Here is a 19,530-nt window from a genome sequence, read left to right as displayed (position 1 = left end):
ATAAGTGAAAAAAAAATTTCAGTAGTACGCATTCTGTATGTAAGTAATATGTATTAATGAATCGCTTACTAACTGATCAGCCTATGTCTCTTTTTTCTTTGTAGTTCAATCCTTGCAACTCAAAAATGTGGTCCTGCCGGCATAGGCATCTTCACCAGGAGCTGCTAGAAATACAGAATCTCAGGACCCACCCCCCAGAGCCAGAACCAGATACCCTGGTGATTCACCGGCACACAGACAACTGAGCAACTCTGCCTTATGTGACCCCTGGGCAAATCTTTTTTTTTAAGATTGATTGATTGATTTTTAGAGAGTGGGGGCAGGGCAGAGGGTGAGGGAGGGAAAGAAAGAATCTCAAGAAGACTCCCAACTGAGTGCGGAGTCTGACTCAGGGCTCTATCCCAGGACCCCAAGATCATGACCGGAGTTGAAATGAAGAGTCAGCCGCCTAAGCGACTGAGCCACCCAGGCGCCCCACCGCTGGGCAAATCTTAAAAAATGCCTTATTGTATCATACCAGAAGCCTTATAATAATTACCCATGGATAACTGACCTACACACAGCTCTGTATCTATCCAACCTGCTTTAACTATTTGCTAATTCTCTGTTCTCAGATTCAGTCACTGCTGACCCTACCAGGTGCATTCTTGCCTCCGTGCCCCCTCCACCCCCAACTCTAATCCTGTTAATCTTCAAGCCCCGGCCTCACCCCAGCTGTACTGCCTTCTCCACAAAGTGGGAATTCACTCTTAGTGACAGAGCTAATGGCTGCCCAACACTGAAGAAGTTACTCTTCTCTGTGCCCTGTTTTATTCATCTGTAAAACTGCTGTGATCTTCACACACTCAGATCTGGGAATTCAATGAAACAATGCAGATGAGGTGCTTATATCATGCCTGGCCTGTAATAAGGGATTAAGAATGATAATTAAGAAATTACGATTGTCATTAAAAATAGCTCCTTTTCTAAGTTGCTGGGAAATGGTTATTCCCCGAATTTCATCTTGGCTTCATGGCGCTTGTGTCTTCTTGCAGCCCCACCCACGCGTTCATCCATCCAATTAATAGGTACCTTCTATGTGCCAGGCACAATTCCAGGCTCTGGGAAGAGAGCAATGAACCGAACAGACAAAATTCCTGCTCTGGAGGACAGAATCTACTGCGCTGACTAAAGCAAAAGCAACAAGGCGAAGAAGTAAAACATATGTTTGGTGATGACAAGTGCTGGGAAAATCAACAAAGCAGGGAAAGGAAAAAAAAGTACGTGTCAGGACAGGGCATCTGCAGTCTTCGATAGGATGACCAGCAAAGGTCTCAGTGAGAAGGACATTTGAGGAAAGACCTGAGGGAGGGAAGGGAGGGAGCAAGGTGGCTGTTTAGGTAAAGACAGGGGGAGTGCAAAGGCCCCAAGGTGGGAAGACCACAGAGCAGGGCAGCAAGGGGATCCGCATGGCCTCAGGCAGGGGGCATGAGGGAGAACATTAGGAACTGAGCTCAGAGAGGTGAGGTGGGACTTTGTTGTTTCACACCACAGCCGCCTTTCTCTAACAGCTTCTCAGTGAGTATTAATCCTGAGGCATGCAACAGTCATGGTAACTCGGGAAATGCTAGGTCAGGCAAAGCTATTAAATGGTTTGTTTGAAGTAGGACCTGTAAGAACTTTGACAGCAACATTCCGCACAGCTGTTCTTCTGTGGTTAGGAGACGCTACCAAGGGGCTGACATCGATGTGTGTTTACACACGTGTGCATTTGTGCACCTGTGTGGATCCAGTTGAACCCTCATGTTTCATAGTCTCATGTTATTTTCCACTTGAGCAGATATAAGTATTGCTTTCCCCTCTAGAAGGTAAAGACTGTGACATTCTTCATTGCACACCTCTTCCTATGTTTCCCCTTGCTTCTGGAAGCCGTCGGCACAATTCTACATGCACTGAGCTCTCTCACTCACCATTCTGCTCTGATATCTAGCCTAGCAGAAAGCATAAACACTCTCACATGTGTTGTGGTCTCACATCTAGATCACTGCCTCTTGAGGATCATCTCCAATCCTCCCAGAGAGCCGTGGTTCCTCGGTTATTCACTCTCAGTACTCTGCAATTTTCCCCTGCAGCCCTTATCAAGACTGCATTTTATTAACTTACTGATTTATTCATTAAATACATTAGGTGAAGGTTCAGAGAATAAAATCTCCATCACCCACTGGGCTGAAAGGCCCAGAACCTAGAAGAGCACCTGGCCTGTGATCAAGGCCAGACAGTATCGGTTGAATGAGGCAACGAACAAAGGCACGTGTGATTTCCTGGCGGGGTCCTCACTGTGGGCCTTGCTTTGCTTCTGCTGCCCTCCTGCTGCCCATACTCTGGTACTACAAGAAACCAGGTAAGTTTTATTAAAAAAAAAAAAAAAAGAAAAGAGAAAGAAAAAACTAAATGAACCTGAATACATACGTAAGGCAAGAGGCTTGGTTCACTATTCACTCCACAAACGCTGATCAGAAAGTGCAGAATGATTTTCAGGTTTTTCGGCCAGCCGTCTGCAAGCGTGGTCCACACATTCTCCACCTCCGACCAGGCCAGCCCGTCCCCGTACTAGATGCAGGGCATACAACGCGTACTTCAGTGAGGATTGCTTATTAAATACCCAACTTATCACACCATCAAATACTAGAAAATCGTTTAAGAGACGATTTAATCTTTTCCGAGCTCTAGAGGAATAATCATTTCTTCCAACAAATCTGAACATAAATATATCATTAATCATCTCTGATATCCTCTCCTCCCCCAAGAACATATTTTGGATCTACTGAGAAGTGTTTTAAAGGAAGGAATTTGGTTCTTTTCAAACAAGTATCTGTTTGGTTATCACAGGATGATCTGATCTCGTCTATTTCTAACCTTTTGACTCCTCTTAATAATTCTGTGCAGCAACTGTGAACACAAACCCCACTTTACCTTTGCTGTCATGTACATTAGATTATTCAAAACCATCGCTGTGGCCTGTGGAGATCCCCAGCCTTCTCCTCGCAACCAGCGCCTGCTAGTCACCATAAGTTCTCGGTCTTTTAAGGAGTCGTCTTCATCTTCCTCATGCCGCCTTGCTGTGGGCAAAGGTCTTAGATCTACCAACTCAATGTTGTTCATCCACGGTAAGAGATAGTGCAGCATTACTTGCCTCCCAGCAGGGTGAGCTGTCTGAATTCTCTGGCTTATCTCTGTCATTAAAAACAAGCCAAAAGAGGAAACAACCGGTATCATTTCCGTTTCCTTTGATTTGTAATTAACCTCTGGTAAGATATGAGATCCCGACCAGGGGAGAGGTGGTGTGTGGGGGAGCTGGGGCCCCAGCAATGGCAATGACCTCCCTCAGGGAGACAGGGTCTCTTGAGAAGGAGGCCTAGGAACACGAATACTTAAGATGGAAGAAACGAATCCACCAAAAGTGACAGAAAAGGAATAGCTCACAGTGGAAGGAAAACCAGGAAATAATAAATGTCTAGAAATCAAGAGAGCTCAGGATTTAAAGAAATGTAAGGTGACTAACATTAATTGCTTGGCAAGGTAGCAAACAGACTGAAGACCAAAAGTTGATGATTAGATTTAGCAGTTAGGAAGTCTTCAGTAAGTTCACAGAGAGGACAGGTAAAGGGATGTGGGAACGGGTCAGAAGTGGGTGTAAAGGCGGAAAAGGATGGGAAGAGCCAGGGAGCTGAAAACACTTAAAAATTACTGCAATTGGTCCCAGAGAAAGGAAGGAGCAGGACCCTCAAATTTCAAAGTGGGCAAAGTTTCTATCGATAAGCTGCCCCATACAATCCCTAACAAACACTCTGCTCATCTTGCCTTGGAAACAGTAAAAGTGAAAACTGCACTGAGCAGGTTTACAGGCTATATTTTGGTTTAGAATAGACCATTTAAAGCAAGGAGTTACAATTAGCAGATCCTAATGACGAGTATCTGAAGACAGAAGTGAAGGACAAGGCGAGGGAGCTGGGGGCATGGTCTACACATCCCAGCTGCCCTTGCCACCAATTTCTTGAGCTCCGAGACTCAGCTGCACTGCTCTGCTTGCTCTGTGGGAGGCTGGAGAAGCAGCCCGGCACAGGATCGGTGATCCAGGCAACCACCGCTCCACACTGATGACCACCCACACTGATCCCGAAAGGGCTGTCAGGACTGTTGCGAAAACGGAAGGGCATGATCCCTGCCGTCTATCAGTGCAAACCAAACAGCTAAACTGCTTTAAGAACTAAATGTCGGAGGAATTTAAATAGATTTTTCCTCATTCAGGTCAGTGAGGGATGAGAAACTATTTCTACTGCTGAAATGGGTGCTGTGGAAAGACGCTCCAAGGAAGCTAAGGTCACTAAATCTTGAGGCCAAATGAAAGAAAAGGATCCATGGCAGAATCTTGTCATCTCCTGGATGCCCATTTTGGTGCATGTCCAATTCTCAGACTAAAATAAGATCTCGCTACAAGTGAAAGGCAGAAAAACTACCTAAGTGTTCTGTGTTAAAAATCAGTAAAAGGACAAAGCACTCTAGGAGCACATGCAATAGTGTGTTCATCAGGCGGAAGGTTAAACTAAATTTTAAACAAAAATTGTCCTAAATCTGAGTCCTGGGAGATCCACATGGAGAGGACATCTTGCCTGACACATAGTCCCGCAGTTTTAGAAACTCCTGGGAGGAACTGTCATTGGCCCAAGAAAAGGAAATGGGAACAGAAAGCAATGTGGGATCCTAGCAGTAGTTTTGCTCAGGGCAGTACAGGACCTTCCCCTATGATGAGAGGTGTTACTTATAGAAAGAAACCTGTATCTTTATCCCTGCCCATTTTTATTATTAAAGACAGACCAATACACAAGATAAAATATGTACTAAAACACTTAGGAAGTTCTGTGTCTACCCAAGAAACATCTTTAAATTGCATGTGAAGCCCCCTCCTTCCCACCCCCCCCCCCCCGGGGTGGAGAAGGGAAGGCAAAGTGAGAAGCCTTGGCAAGACTACAGCAGTAAGAAATCTATATATATTGATAGAGTAGTATTAAACATTCTTACTAAAGGAAAAAATTTTCTTACATAAAGACATGTTCTGTTTTGAATCAACCTCCAATTTCTTATATTTAAAATTTCCTAAAAGTAGTTTTTTAGAAAGGATTGCTAAAGAAAACCCACTGACCAGTTCAATGATCATACCTGAGAATATGGCAAGAGTTAGCTCAGGATAGGCCCTTGCTAATTCCTCGGACAACTGATAGTATGAAACAGAATACAGATGCGGCAGCGGAGACAGCTGGCTGAGTACTCCATCTGTTCTCTGAACTTCCAATTTGTGAGCATAGCGAAACATCTTCGGTTCCAGGATCTGCAGGAATGTAGATTCAAGATTTTATGAGTCCTCTAAATTTCAGCTACAACTGAAAAATAAAATCTTCTCCTAAGAATTATTCCAGCTTAAAAATTATATAGTTATGCATATTGTAAAGTATTTCAGGTGTTACCTTCTAATTCCCAGGAATGTTTGCAAAAGATCTGTAACTGTTTAGAAGGCTTTATACTCCTTGTGCTTAATTCTAATGGTTTGGGTTAGTAGCATGGTCTGAGAATGACTTTAGCAACTTAATATACAATTACTTGAAGAAGATTTACCACTTTCCAGTTAAAAAATAGGAGTATATAAAACAAGTGAAAAAAAAATCCTCTAACAGATCTTGGTTAAATACAGATTAAATATGGAATATGAGCTAAAAATTATTTTAACATTACACTATGTAAAGATACAGCACTGAACCTTCTTAATTAATAAAGACATGAGGGTATAATTCCCAAGATGGCAGCTACCGGCATCAGTACCATGTCAAACCCTCTGGAAACATCAGCGTCTCCTTGAATCTTAACTTGGTTAAGAGTGAAAAAACTCATCCTATTACCAATTAGTTAGATACTGTAAAATAATGCTACCTCCATGCTTGGTAAGTTAACTTTCTAGGTTATTTTTCTTGGTCTAAGAAAGAAAAACTGTACAAGCACATCATGAAAGGGCTAATTACTTTTTACTTGGTTCTCAAAAAAACATTTAGCTCACATTATTCTTATCTGCTGGACAGAAACAGTTCCATGCACACGCAGGTCCTGACCACTCCGTTTTTATGTGTACACACACTGGCGCATACAGGTGTGTATGTGCGAGTATGTACCTAAGCCCTCTGTAACGCACTTCTGAACAGTCTATATTATTTGTAGACTCGAGTGACCCACATTATCTTTGTCTTTTTTCTTTTAAGATTTATTGATTTATTTATTTGACAGAGACAGAGAGAGAGCACAGGCAGGGGGAGCAGCAGGCCGAGGGAGAGAGAGAGAAGCAGACTCCCCACGGAGCAGGGAGCCAGATACAGGGCTGGATCCCAGGGTCCTGGGATCATGACTTGAGCCCAAGGCAGATGCTTAACCGACTGAGCCACCCAGGCACCACTTATCTTTGTCTTCTATTTTTAATGATAATCAGGAATTGATGCCATGCCTCCCTATTAAAAATAAAGCCCAGGGGCTCCTGGGTGGCACTGTCAGTTGAGCGTCCGACTCTTGGTTTCAGCTCAGGTCGTGATCTCAGGGTCATGAGATCGAGCCCTGCATCAGACTTCCGCACTGAGCACAGAGTCTGCTGGAGTTTCTCTCTCCCTCTCCCTTTGCCCCTCCCTACCTCGCACTCTCTCACACTCTCTCTCTCTAAATAAATCTTAAAAAAAAAAAGCTAAATATCTATATGCTTCATTAAATCACTAATAAGTAATATTTTAACATTTGCTTACAAACCTGTAAAAGTTGCATAGCAACTTCATAGATACTTCGAGAAGAATCAGCTGCTTTAAACAGTATCAGATTTAGGAGCATCACTGTGTCACACTGATAATCCCTAGGGACAAATATTACATGTTAGAGAAGTTTTAGAGGCTTTCACACCATTAATAAATATGGTACACAAAGGGCAAGGCTGCAGACATCAAGTGTTAAGCCTATGACTAGGTGTTTTTTTGTTTTTTGGGTTTTTTGTTTTTGTTTTTTTTTAAGGCAAAAGGTACACAACAGATGCATGGTGATCATTATTCTTATTCTGGTTAAATTTCAGTAGAGCTCAAGGAGAGAAAATACTGGTTTCTTAGTATTTCTGAATTCAAAAGGAAACACTTTCTTAAAGAAAAGAAAAGAAAAGAGAAGGAAAAAAAAAAAAAGAAAAGAAAAGCTAAATAAAATATGGAAGACAGTATGTGGAGTACCTGTTCTGGAATACATTAGCTATGGCTTTAAAGCAGCCGGCTGCCACTCTCTTGGAACCAGTGTAACATCGATCCACAGCCCAGTACATCAGGTTGTTCTGGTCCGGGTTCAGCTCCAGCAGTAATGTAACTGCCTCACAGCCCAACTGATGCACCTACGTAAAGGTCACAACATTGCCCAGGATAAAGAAATTTATGTATTATATATAACTACTCCTCTACATTTTTATTAAAATAATATAGTATATATATTTATTGTATTTAAGCACAAAACTCAGTCTCATTTTGTTCAACTCCTTCTCATTTTATTTGGCCAAAGGAAAAAACAAATGACATGGATAAATTATACTTGGTCTCCTGCTTTTTTTTTTTTTTATTTTTTTTTTAAAGATTTTTTTTAAATTTTATTTATTTGAGAGAGAGAGAATGAGAGAGAGCACATGAAAGGGGGGAGAGTCAGAGGGAGAAGCAGACTCCCTGCTGAGCAGGGAGCCCGATGCGGGACTCGATCCAGGGACTCCAGGATCATGACCTGAGCCGAAGGCAGTCGCTTAACCAACTGAGCCACCCAGGCGCCCAAGGTCTCCTGCTTTTTACCCAAGACTCTAAGCAGTACAATTCTCTCCTCCAGCAGAGCCCTCAAGGCGGCTGATGAATACGAAGAGTGATTAAGTGCTTTCAGAAAAGTGAGTTATTAACCTCTCCAGTTATTTTTATCAAGCTTTATTCTTGTTTTTGATAAGCCAATAGAAAAATTATTCTGAGGGGAAAAAATCTAAGTCCTGTTTTAAATCGTGAAGTCTGTGCATATACAGTAGGAGAATAAGGAAAAGGGAAGGCAAGGAAGATTAATTGGAGAGTGGTCAAGAAAATGATATTAAACATAACAACGTATTTCTTCCATGGAGCTCAATGTATTCTATATTAGTATTTTACTTAAAGATCTAGAACCCTATCGTGAGATGTGTGTATGTGTATATATATATATATATTTGTACTGTATTAATTTCCCTATAAAAGGGAAATTAACATTATTTAAACAAGTAATAAGAATTAGAAATTTCTTAAAATATTGCATCTTCTTTTACGCAACATGCTTTTTGCATATAATTCTAACCTATCTTATTAAAAAAAAAAAAAATTTGTTTTCAGTGGGTCATACTATAATTCCAAAAAATGCAGTGTGATTTACTACGAAATCTTCAAGGCACCATCATAATCACCTTTTTGTCCAGAGAGTCCAAAATGTTATCCAACCATTTGTACAAATAGCCATCTGATGAAAGTCCCACATTATCTGCAACAGGGCCACAACACAGTACAGCAGACATAGCCTTCAAACAATAATATCAGAATTACACTTAAAACATCCAAGAGGTTTTCTGCTGGTTGCTTAATGAGAAGAGGCAGGGTATTTTTATTCATGCTTATATAGCCACAATATCTTTAATTCTCTCCTTTACAAAGAAGAGTATAATAGCAATTTTTGAAACTAAGTAATTTATGATGAGTAGTAAGTAAATACATGATACCAAATAAGGCATGAGCTTGGACAGTACTGGAAGAGAAGAGAAAAAAAAAAGACCAAGAAAAAGTACTTAAGTAGGAAAAAAGAGGCAATTCTCAGTTCTTTAAGAAAATGGCATTTAAATTTTGGGTAGATTCTGTAACTTTTTACATTGTATTTTATGTATTTAAATCAACATACAGTATAAATATTTGAATACAGCAGGCAAATATACTCTCAGGTACTCAGAAGAAATCTATCCTTTTTATACTACTAGGAACTGAGAGACAAAAAAAAATTTAACTGCACTCTTCACGTAAGAAAAAAGAAATCAGATTTCTAAGCAATACCTTCAGTGCACAGTACTGATGTCTGTTAATTTGCATATTTCTGTCACTGTATCTGTCCAAGGGTGTAAACATGATGCTAAAAGGACCTGCCCAGTGACTGAACAGCATAAACAGACTGTGACGAAGGCTCTGTTGAGGGAAGATACTTCTTCTCTGGTGCACTGTACGTAAAAAAAAAAAAAAAAAAAACAGATGGGAAAAAATTTATTTCCATTTCTTTTTATTTTAACATGCATGTCAACTTATTTGGTATTGAGTATATAACACTGCAAAAAAAGCAAGCAAAAGTTTTCATTTTCACCTACCAAAAAACCTCCTTGGTGACAGTAATCATTGATGCATGTGCAAGACCCAGAAACAGGGCTGCAGTCTGACACCATGTAGCTCAGCATTATGACAGATACAGGATCTCTGCAAGCAGAATTTCAAGGTGGGCACCGTACTGCTCAGAGGCTGGCACAGAGCTGGGACTCAGGACCCTGCTTCTCCCCGGCTGTTGCTGGCTACATGGTAAGCTTGGCCAAGACATCAACATGAACGCAACTCTGGATCTTGGTTCATTGCCAAGACAAAGCTTTGGAATAGGTAAGCTGTTTTTGAGCTTTGTATGTTTTCAGCTGCACAGCTATCTTTTTAAAAGAATCCTTACATGGACTCTTGATATACAGAACAGACAAAGGAGGGGCTGATCAACTTGAAGTAAGGGGTGAAGCCTAGAGTCTAAACCCATTCTATTCTGCTGCCTCTTGCTGATGGCACCAGAAGAGAAACAACATCGTTTGAAAACCACTGGTTGAGATGATCTCCAAGAATTCTTTCCACTTGGAAATTCTATCTACAAGTTCTCTGCGTCAATCCTTGTTGAAGAAACTCAACAGTATCTTAATGAACCAATCCGGAAGTTGTAGACAAATGTTTAGTAATGGACTAAATTATATCTTTATGTTAACTGAGCTTCAGATCAGGAAAGCATTTCCCTCTGAAGTTCAAAACAGGCCTCCTGCATTTGTAATTAATGTACCTAAAGAAATGTTTGCAGGCGTCTTTTATAAAATACAACCCATGCTCTCACTCTCACAGAGTCAACTGTTTGCATGTTCTTTTAAAGGTAACAAAATAATTCTTTTACAGAAAGAAAAAGAAACATTTGCATTTACATGGTATACCAAAGGCTACAGTCACATTTTATGTCTCATCCTTGTAAATAATTTATGGTTTTTTAAAAAAAGTAATTGCATATATCAGTATTTCTAGGGCCTAAACCAGTACCTGGCATATAGTAGGTCCTGGAAAAATAGGCATATATACCTTAAAGGAATCAATCAGTAACACTGTATCCTTAGCATACCTTGTAACTGCAGCCTACACCCTCCTTCCATTATTCAGCAGTACCTTGTTTATTCTATTCTCAATGACCATTTGGAACATAATTGTTTTTTGTTCATTGTATTTAGAACAAGTTTGCCTAAAGAAGCTTCTTCTAGTGATTTCTTAAATTTTTTGTTAGTGTCTTGAATATCATTAAAAATCTATGTGGGCTTGCTTTTTTTTCGATTTCTACTCACTACACTAGTTGAAAGGTAAAACAAACTCTTGCCATCCATGTTATGCTGACATATTTTTCCACTATGTTCATAAGCTGCTTTATCACCTTAGACTGCAAACCCTCAGGGGAAGAAAGTACATGATGGTCCCTTACTATTCAATAATGTTTTAAGAAACTGGAAAGAATACCTGGAACATTCTGAATGATATTCGCCACTAAGGCACTAAAATGGCATCGGATATCCTTCAGTGTGTCAGAGTCTTTTTCATTTTCTGCTTCCAGGAGTTGTCTAGTTAAATCTACATATTCCAATAAAGTGTTGTTGAGGAAATGTGTTTCATTATCAAGGCCACCACTTGCACTGAAAATATTGAAAAAAATAAAGAAAATGTGGTTTTAAATTATAATTTAAATCAAAATAAATTCCTAGTAACCAAATTCAGAATAATATACAGTCGACTCTTGAACAATGTGAGGGTTAGGGGCACCTACTCCCACCACCCCAGTCAAATATCTGCATATAACTTTTGACTCCACAGAACTCAGCTATTAATAGCCTCCTGTTGGTGGGAAACCTTACCGATAACATAAACCTGTCGATTAACATATATTTTGTATGTCATACGTATTATATAATCTATTCTTAGAATGAAGCTAGAAAAAAGAAAGTATTATTAAGAAAATCATAAAAGAAAATACATTTACAGTACTGTACTGTTAGAATCCACATACAAGTGGACCTATGCAGCTCAAATCCATGTTCAAGGGTCAACTGTTTATTAAACTTGGCACGATCATGGTAGTGTGCAACTTTATATAAAAAATTAAATGAACATGATTTTGGCTTACAAATATAAAATAGATGGTGCTTCTTAATCAAGAAACTGCTATTGTAATTTTTATTATTCAATTCCATATCCACCTTTAATCAACTATTCTGAGTGCTAAATGTTAGTCCCTCTCTGGCAAAATATATAGCTTTTCAAAATAAGGAAATAAGGAGGCATATGGGATAGGGAGGATCAGTTTAGAAGAGTAGAAAGAGGAGGGGTGCCTGGGTGGCTCAGTCGGTTAAGTGACCCACTCTTGATCTCAGCTCAGGTCTTGATCTCAGCGTTGTGAGTTCAAGCCCCATGGTGGGCTCCACACTGGGCATGGAACCTACTTCAAAAAAAAAAAAAAAAGATAGAGGAAAGACTAGTTCTATATATTCTCAGAGCTACCATGCAAATTCACATTATGCCTTTAGTACAATCAATCAAATATCCATTAGGTACTTATTCTCAGCAAGTACTGGGGATACAAAAATTTAAGAGAATTCAAGAGTGCTGGTTTTCAAGTCCTCTATCTACACCTATGGAGTTGCCTCCAAAATCTCTGCAGTATTTTTCCTTTGAGGCAAGGGTTCTGAGCCTGGAAACCACAGACTGGAAGGGGGTCATTTGGTTAGTCAGAAGTCTCAGATTCCAATCTTGTTCCCTCACTTATTAAAGATTTGACCAGTAGCTACTTCAAAGCATTTTAGTAACAATATAAATTAGTTACAATATAAGAAAGGATTAGTAAACCATAAATGCTATATAAATGGTTGGCTATTACATTTACATTTATTTTGATCGTTTTTCCTTGCTATACTTGAAAAGTACTTCTAAAATATGTGATTTTAAAAGTAAAAATAATTTTTAGTAGTTGTGGCCATGAAAACAAGAGTAAGGAGTCACAATGGTACTATAGTATATTAAAATTATCAGTCTACAACAATAAAAGATGTTGAATCATAATGAAATGTTTTCCTTCCTTCCTTAAAGGAATGTTTTTAATTTCTGAGTAATGATTTATTACTGGATGGGAAACCAATTTAATAGATTGCAACCTGACTCAGAATAAAACATTCATTTAACAACTATTCATTGAATACCTCCTGTGCATCAGGCACATCAGATTGGCTGGGTGAACAAAGCAAAGATCCCTGCCTTCTTGGCCTTTGGAATTCTTTTTTTTTTTTTTTCCCTTAATTAAGGAAATAAAAAGTCCATAATACCAACAGCCTTATGGTACTACTTTCTCTTAAAACAATAAAACCAAAAGCAAAACACATAACTGTGTTCAAAACCATTACTGCTATTGAGTGAACACAGCTTTTGTAAATTTTAAATATACCAACATCCTGCAGTTTCCCCAAATAGTACCATTCAAAGATTCTTCATTCACTAACACTATATTAAAAGCAACAAAAAAGAAAGAAAAAAGATACAGATACGTATTACGTTGTTGATTTTTTTCATTAAGGCCAGTGTGTTTCAAATTCTCTTTTCCTAACTTCCACTGTTTTGTGTAGGACAAAAAAAAAGAATGAGGTTTCTTTTTTCTCTTTCTTTTCATTTACTATAAAAGAAAAGGTAAATCAGTGGTCTAAATTCTCCTTAATTAAAGCTCGATCTTGAAAGCACTCATCAAAAGCATTTGATGCTAACTATGGAAGGTATGAGGTACACTAAGAAATAATCAGGACAAATGCCAACGTCACAATACTGCACTTGTTTATTAACATTCATTTTTACTCAAGATCTCTTTTCAGTTACCTTTTTTTTGGAGATGATCAGATCTTTTTTTTCCCCCTCCTTCAATAGTCAGACAACACAGTTACCCTTCCTAGGGAAATAGTTATTTCTCAACCCAAAGCCAGTGGAATTTTCCTCAAAGGGCTGGTCTTAGTGTCCACATGCCTTTATTCTAGCAATAACTCCAGGTTTTATGTTTTCATTGGTGAAGGGTAGAAAGTTATGAATTATGATTTATGTTCATGGATTTCGTAATTGTCCCCAACAGGAGAGAATAACAGTCGACTGGAATAGATTTGCAAACCTTACAGTGTTTAGCCTTTATACATATGATTTTACAATCCAAAAGAAATAGATCTTTAAAATGAGGTAAGAAATCATTAAGTTAGTCACAAAAAAAGGCTACTGTCCACTTGCCTGACTTACTAGATTCCTACAAATATCAAAATCCTAGGAGCATTATAGCCAATTTTTGCCCGAAGCAATCTAGTACTAGTCGTAGATTTTTTTCAATATGTTTTTTAGCCACTGGTTGACGTACTGGATGCATCTTCTGTAAATAACGTTCACAGTGTAGCAGTTTTGTGTTGTGGCAAAGGGGTTTTTCTGTTTTTATATATTTCACAAGAGAAAAAATACTATGTTCCCTAATCATTCCAAAGTTTTGAAAATCAAAACCCAGCACTGACCTGTGACTAATGACACCAGCATCCGCCAGCAGTTCAAATATTCGTACCAGTTGTACTCGCAAAATGTCTCGACGCCTGCGCCGCTTCATATTCTAGCCCAAAGATACAAAGATATTAAGCGAAAGTCCTTTGGGAAGTTGACAGAAAACCTGCTGGTGTAACTTGGAAAGAATAATGTGCAATGCAGACTTTGATCACTGTAGTGGCTACTGAAACAAGGAGATCCGCGTGGAAGCGTTTGAAATTAACGAGCCAAAGAAAATCACATGACGTTTTATGTGGCAATACTCCTTGTGTGGGGAGAAAATAACATCCTATAATTTCAGGTGATTTGCTAATCTGACAACTTCAAACAACTGAAGCAGTCAGTAAACTGTTGTCACTGCATGACAAAGAATCCCTAAGATATTCCCCGAAATACAACAAAAGGACGGGGGAAAGTAACACAAAGGGGAATGAGAAAACCTCACAGATTTTGCTCGTGCTGAAGTTTTCCACTCCATAATTAATTCTGACACAGAAACTAAATGCAAAAGAAAAAATTTCTCTGACCATTATGGTCTGAATAAATTTGTCTTGTTAGAGCCAAAGTACTAATGATTAGCATAATTGCTGTAACGTCTCCCCTGGATTCTGCTTCCAATGGGAACTCGTGTAGTAGGAAGAGACAGATGAGCTGTATCACTTTCTTCCATTGTTCATTATGTCACTGTGGTGTAACTTTCACAATATAGAGCAACTGGAAACCTACTTAATTAGTCTTTCAACTTTCAAGTCCACGATCAGTTTCCTGCCTTCCATAGACCAATCTGCTGATGACCAGCTCATTACATTTCTTATTTCTCTTAACTCTTTATAAAGTTCACAGCACATTGTACTCAACAGGATAGTTTCTAAGCAATCTTTGAGGATTTCTGCAAAGTTTTATTGACTTGTTTCCATTCTGTATCTACAGAAAGATTGTGAGTCTAAAGCGTTCAAAATAAATCTTACATTCAAGGCACATCATTGTACTTTATCTATTCACTTGCTATGATGCATTTTTTCCCCTTGAAATTCTGAAGTATAAATATTGCTACTTAATTTTGTTTCCAATTCCAATTTGTTTCCAATTCCCTGGATTGAATCACCCTACACTGTAATCAACATGATCATTCTGAAACAAAAGTCTGATCAATTACTAAGTGGGGATACTACCACAACTCTACAGGGCTGAATTAAAGAAAGGAAGTGAAGCCTTACAGATGCCATCTTAAAGTTTCTAAAAGAGCACCTATTGTCACCATGTCCTTCTCCTGCTTTAATTCCTCTGTGACATTAATTGCAGTGACTCTCAGTCTTCTACACCAGGCTCATCTAAAGTGGTTTTTAAAAGATTTCTGGGCTCCGTTCCAGGGATTCTCACTCAATAGGCCCAGGAATCTCTAATTTTTAGGAAGCTCTTCCAGGCAGTTCTAACGCCCATGCCATATGGTGCTCACTGGTCTACTGGATAAAGCTGAGACCAGGAGTCTTTCATGAGCTAGTTCCTCTCTTGCTTTGCAGCCTGATCCATCTTTTTCTCCATAATATAATCATGCAAAAGCATCTGCAATGTCCACATTCTTTTATAAAGTTTGCAAATGCTGTTTCTCTGCCTAGAATGTCTTTCCCTTGCTTGTCCACTGGGGAATATGCTTCAAACTTCACCTCAAGTATCAGTGCTTCAGGCCTACTCTTCCTCAACAGGCAGAGCCAGAGGTTTTCTTCTCTGCAGTTTGTGCAACCTCTGATCTGTGATTTTATTCCAGTGGGTAATACATTGTTATAATTATGGTTTGCAATCTATCTGTCCCACTAGACCTGTGGTTTCTAAAAGTTGCTCAGAACCTGACACAGATCTGTAGATTTAGGGACATAGACCCAGGATTGGCAAAATATGGCCCTCAGGCCAACCCTGGCCCACTGTTGCCTAAAAAAAATTGTTTTGGGATATAGCCACGTCCCTTTGTTTAGTAGTCTAGGCAGACTGAGTAGTTGCAACAGAGACAGTAGGGCCTGCAAAGGTGAAAATATTTACTATCTGGCCATTTACAGAAAAGCTTTCCTGACCCTGATCTAGACCCTGACTGTCCCCACTTTACAGCAATTTAATATGTTTTATAGAATGAGTTTCTGCATAAGATCTTCTGTGAGGGGGGAAGGAAGAATTTTGTATATTAAAAAAATGTTGAGGAGCACCACGCCTGGGTGGCTCAGTCAGTTGAGTGTCCAACTCTTGATTTCGGCTCAGGTCACGATCTCAGGGTCATGAGATCGAGCCCTACGTTGGGCTCCGTGCTGGGTGTGAGGCCTATTTAAGATTCTCTCTCTTCCTCTGCCCCTCCCCACCCCTGCATGCTATTTCTCTCTCTCTCTCTTAAAAAAAAAAAAAAGGTTGAAAACTGCATCAGACCATCTTTTACATATTTACTTCTCAATTTCTAACTTTTGGTATAATGTACAGAATACAGAAGACAATAAGTATCTGCCAAATAAATATTTAATGACAGAAAACTATACGGCTTACCTCTGGCCTTCTTTCGAGTGCTTCTTTAATTATGGGATGCAATTCCTCTATTAGTTCCCTAGAAGAAAAATTATACACATTTTTAAATTAATGGCTGAACAGATATAATCTGATGTGCAAATATGTAAATACTAATATAATGATGTGAAATGACAAGTGTTAACCCTAATTCTACTGTTTTAAACACAATCCTCATTGTTTTAGTTATAGAAGAACACATGCACACTGTAGAAAACTGGGAAAACAGAAAAAAATTGTACAGGCCACCTATTCTAATTTGCAGAGATAAATACCATCAAGATTGGTGTTCCATTGTTTTGCAGCCCACGTGTATTTTATATAGTTGAAACCCTATCAGGTATGAGAATGTATCCTTTCTTCCTTTAACACTAGCATAATGATATCCACATGCCCTTAATTAGTTCATAATATTCTATAACAGGGTGGGATACCATAATTTTTCTAAACATTTTCATTTATTACTGGTTCATTAAATTTCATCCAATTTTTTTTAAAGATGTTACTTTTAAGTAATCTCTACACCTAACGTGGGGCTCAAGCTCACCGTCTCAAGATCAAGAGTCGCATGCTCCACCGACTAAGCCAACCAAGTGCTCCAATTTTATCTAATTTTTGATTATAAATACTGCCTCAGTGAACATCTTTGTCTTCATTTCTGATTATCTCCTTAGGATTAATTCTTACAAATGGAATTAATGAGTCAAAGGGCATGAACTTCATGAAAATGATAATTTCATCTTTGCTTATATTCTGATTTTAAACTGAAAATGTGCTCATTGTCGATGATCGGGAAAATAAAAAAGGATAATAAGAAAATAAAATGCATCCACGATTTCATCATCTATAAAACTACTGCAGACATTTAAAAGTATTTGCCTCCGGATTGTTTCTTTCTTTCTTTTTTTTTTGGATTGTTTCTATTTATGAGAATTTGTTTTTTAAGAAGCTGAGATCATTTTTGTAACCCATTTTTTGCTATTAGCATAATAATGTATTTACTTGTCATAAAATAATCCTCCAAAACCTCATTTATGATGAATGCCATTCCACAAATACAGCCCTATTACAATTTGCTAACCTAGTCTCTGTTGTTCATGTTATCTCAGAGATAAAACATCAAACATCACCTTAGATCAACAGAAGACAATCTCAAAAGAATAAATACAAGGCCCAGCAGGCAACAACAAAGCAGAATCTCGGGCAAAAATGAAGATTTGCTTTGTTAATATCAAAAACATCAAGAATGAAATAAAATATGTACATAAATATTTCTTCTAAAAATAATCTAATTCTCTCGAACAAGAAGGGGAAAAACTATAGTTTTAAGCAAAGACCAAACCTATAAAATAATCACATCATGGTCTAAATAGGTAGGAAAATATTAAAAATTTACGTGGCATTTTATCATTTTTAGAACGTATTTATACACAGTATATATGAGATTTTCATAGTAATTCTGTGAAGAACATTGGGGAAATCTTATTTGCTCAATCAAAATGAAGAAATAAAGGGTCTAATAAATTAAATGACTCGTTAAATGTTACATGGCTAGTTAACTGGTAAATGTCACGACTGATACGAACTGTCCTGATTATAAAAAACTCTACCGCATCTTCTCTCGAGTAGTGCATTTACTAATTTAGTGCATGGAGAAAACATATGAAGATAATTACCTAAAAGCTCCTGGGTTGGTCCTGCCAAGACCTAGAACAAGGGATTCTGTGATTTCCATGCTCTCAGAGCGCATCATTGGAACTACATGCTTAAACAAGGATGAAGGGGATGGGATGCCAATTATCTGGAAAAAATAGATATATTTATAGCAGCCATTAATGATAGTACATCCAATTAAATAACTTGGCACTTCATCAATATTTCATCAAGGGCAATGAGGAGATGAAATTTTACTGTGAATGGGACTTCAAAATTCACCTGTGGTGTACATAATCTAAAAACATTAAACATTTGTCCAATGGTTCACCGCAATTTCGTTAAAAGAATTTGGGTTCTGTGAGTCTCTTAATTTCTTACAGATACTTACCATTACATAATAGGCTGACTTCCTCTGTAGGAGGATATTCTGATATTCTATGTCTTTTGATCCATAAAAATAATTAAAATTATTTCTAAGTCATTGGTGTTTAAGACACCCAGATCTTACTCAGTTTTCTAAATTTTCTTCAACCACCTCATAATATTTTGTGTCACAGCATGAAGACTATTAAGAACTGTCCTTATCAAGTATCATTACATAATTTGGGGAAATTCTACAAAGGTATTTAATTATTTAAATGAGTTTTTTAGGATCCTGAGAAGTGTGAGAACTACAGGAAATCAAATAAGGAAAAATGGGGATGAAAATTCCTTTAAGAAATATTATGATGAGGGGCGTCTGGGTGGCTCAGTCGTTAAGCGTCTGCCTTTGGCTCAGGTCATGATCCCGGGGTCCTGGGATCGAGCCCCGCATCGGGCTCCCTGCTCGGTGGGACGCCTGCTGCTCCCTCTCCCACTCCCCCTGCTTGTGTTCCCTCTCTCGCTCTGTCTCTCTCTGTCAAATAAATAGATAAAATCTTTAAAAAAATATGATGAATTTAATGAGCATGACCCTCTTTTCACCAAAGAAAAACTATATATATATATATATAAAATTGATTCCAACCAGGAAGCCATAGTAATAGGACTCCTTGAACTATTTTCATCATTAGTACAAGTAATAAACTTTTCAACCAAACTACTTTATTGTCCTGGAAAGGAAATTTGAAAACACTGCTTCACGGTGCCCTTCCGACTCCGTGGCGGCCGGGGAATCTTACCTTGGAATCAATGCCGTAGCCACTATCAGGGGTGGATGCCAGCGTCTCGGGAGGGGAGCACCTCACAGACCCCGCCGACGCGGAAGAGGACGCGGCGGCCGCCGCACTGCAGCACAGGAGGAGGTAGTTTCTCCACAGGCCGACGTAGGTGTCACTGCTTGCGGCAGTGTTCACTTTCTTAGCATTGATGGGGCTACTGGGGGAAGCAAGGCATACAA

General features: G+C 38.7%; 1 protein-coding gene across 1 annotated transcript in view; it reads right to left on the bottom strand.

Annotated features, from left to right (window-relative positions):
• FRYL (FRY like transcription coactivator) overlaps positions 1-19,530 on the bottom strand; it is a 144,645-nt gene that overhangs the window by 62,331 nt on the left and 62,784 nt on the right. Inside the window, exons 21-32 of the mRNA XM_044912992.1 lie at positions 19,313-19,508; positions 18,173-18,297; positions 16,479-16,536; positions 13,931-14,022; positions 10,869-11,041; positions 9,135-9,295; positions 8,501-8,611; positions 7,278-7,432; positions 6,817-6,916; positions 5,197-5,365; positions 2,953-3,212; positions 2,449-2,589 (exon numbers count right to left, since the gene is read on the bottom strand). Of these exons, the coding sequence (XP_044768927.1) occupies positions 2,449-2,589; positions 2,953-3,212; positions 5,197-5,365; positions 6,817-6,916; positions 7,278-7,432; positions 8,501-8,611; positions 9,135-9,295; positions 10,869-11,041; positions 13,931-14,022; positions 16,479-16,536; positions 18,173-18,297; positions 19,313-19,508 (1,741 nt within the window). The remainder of the gene's footprint in view (positions 1-2,448; positions 2,590-2,952; positions 3,213-5,196; positions 5,366-6,816; positions 6,917-7,277; positions 7,433-8,500; positions 8,612-9,134; positions 9,296-10,868; positions 11,042-13,930; positions 14,023-16,478; positions 16,537-18,172; positions 18,298-19,312; positions 19,509-19,530) is intronic.

Source organism: Neomonachus schauinslandi, chromosome 2 (genome assembly GCF_002201575.2).
Source record: "Neomonachus schauinslandi chromosome 2, ASM220157v2, whole genome shotgun sequence".
Taxonomy (NCBI): domain Eukaryota; kingdom Metazoa; phylum Chordata; class Mammalia; order Carnivora; family Phocidae; genus Neomonachus; species Neomonachus schauinslandi.
Note: the sequence above shows the minus strand (reverse complement) of the source record. Positions and strands in the feature narration are given on the sequence as shown.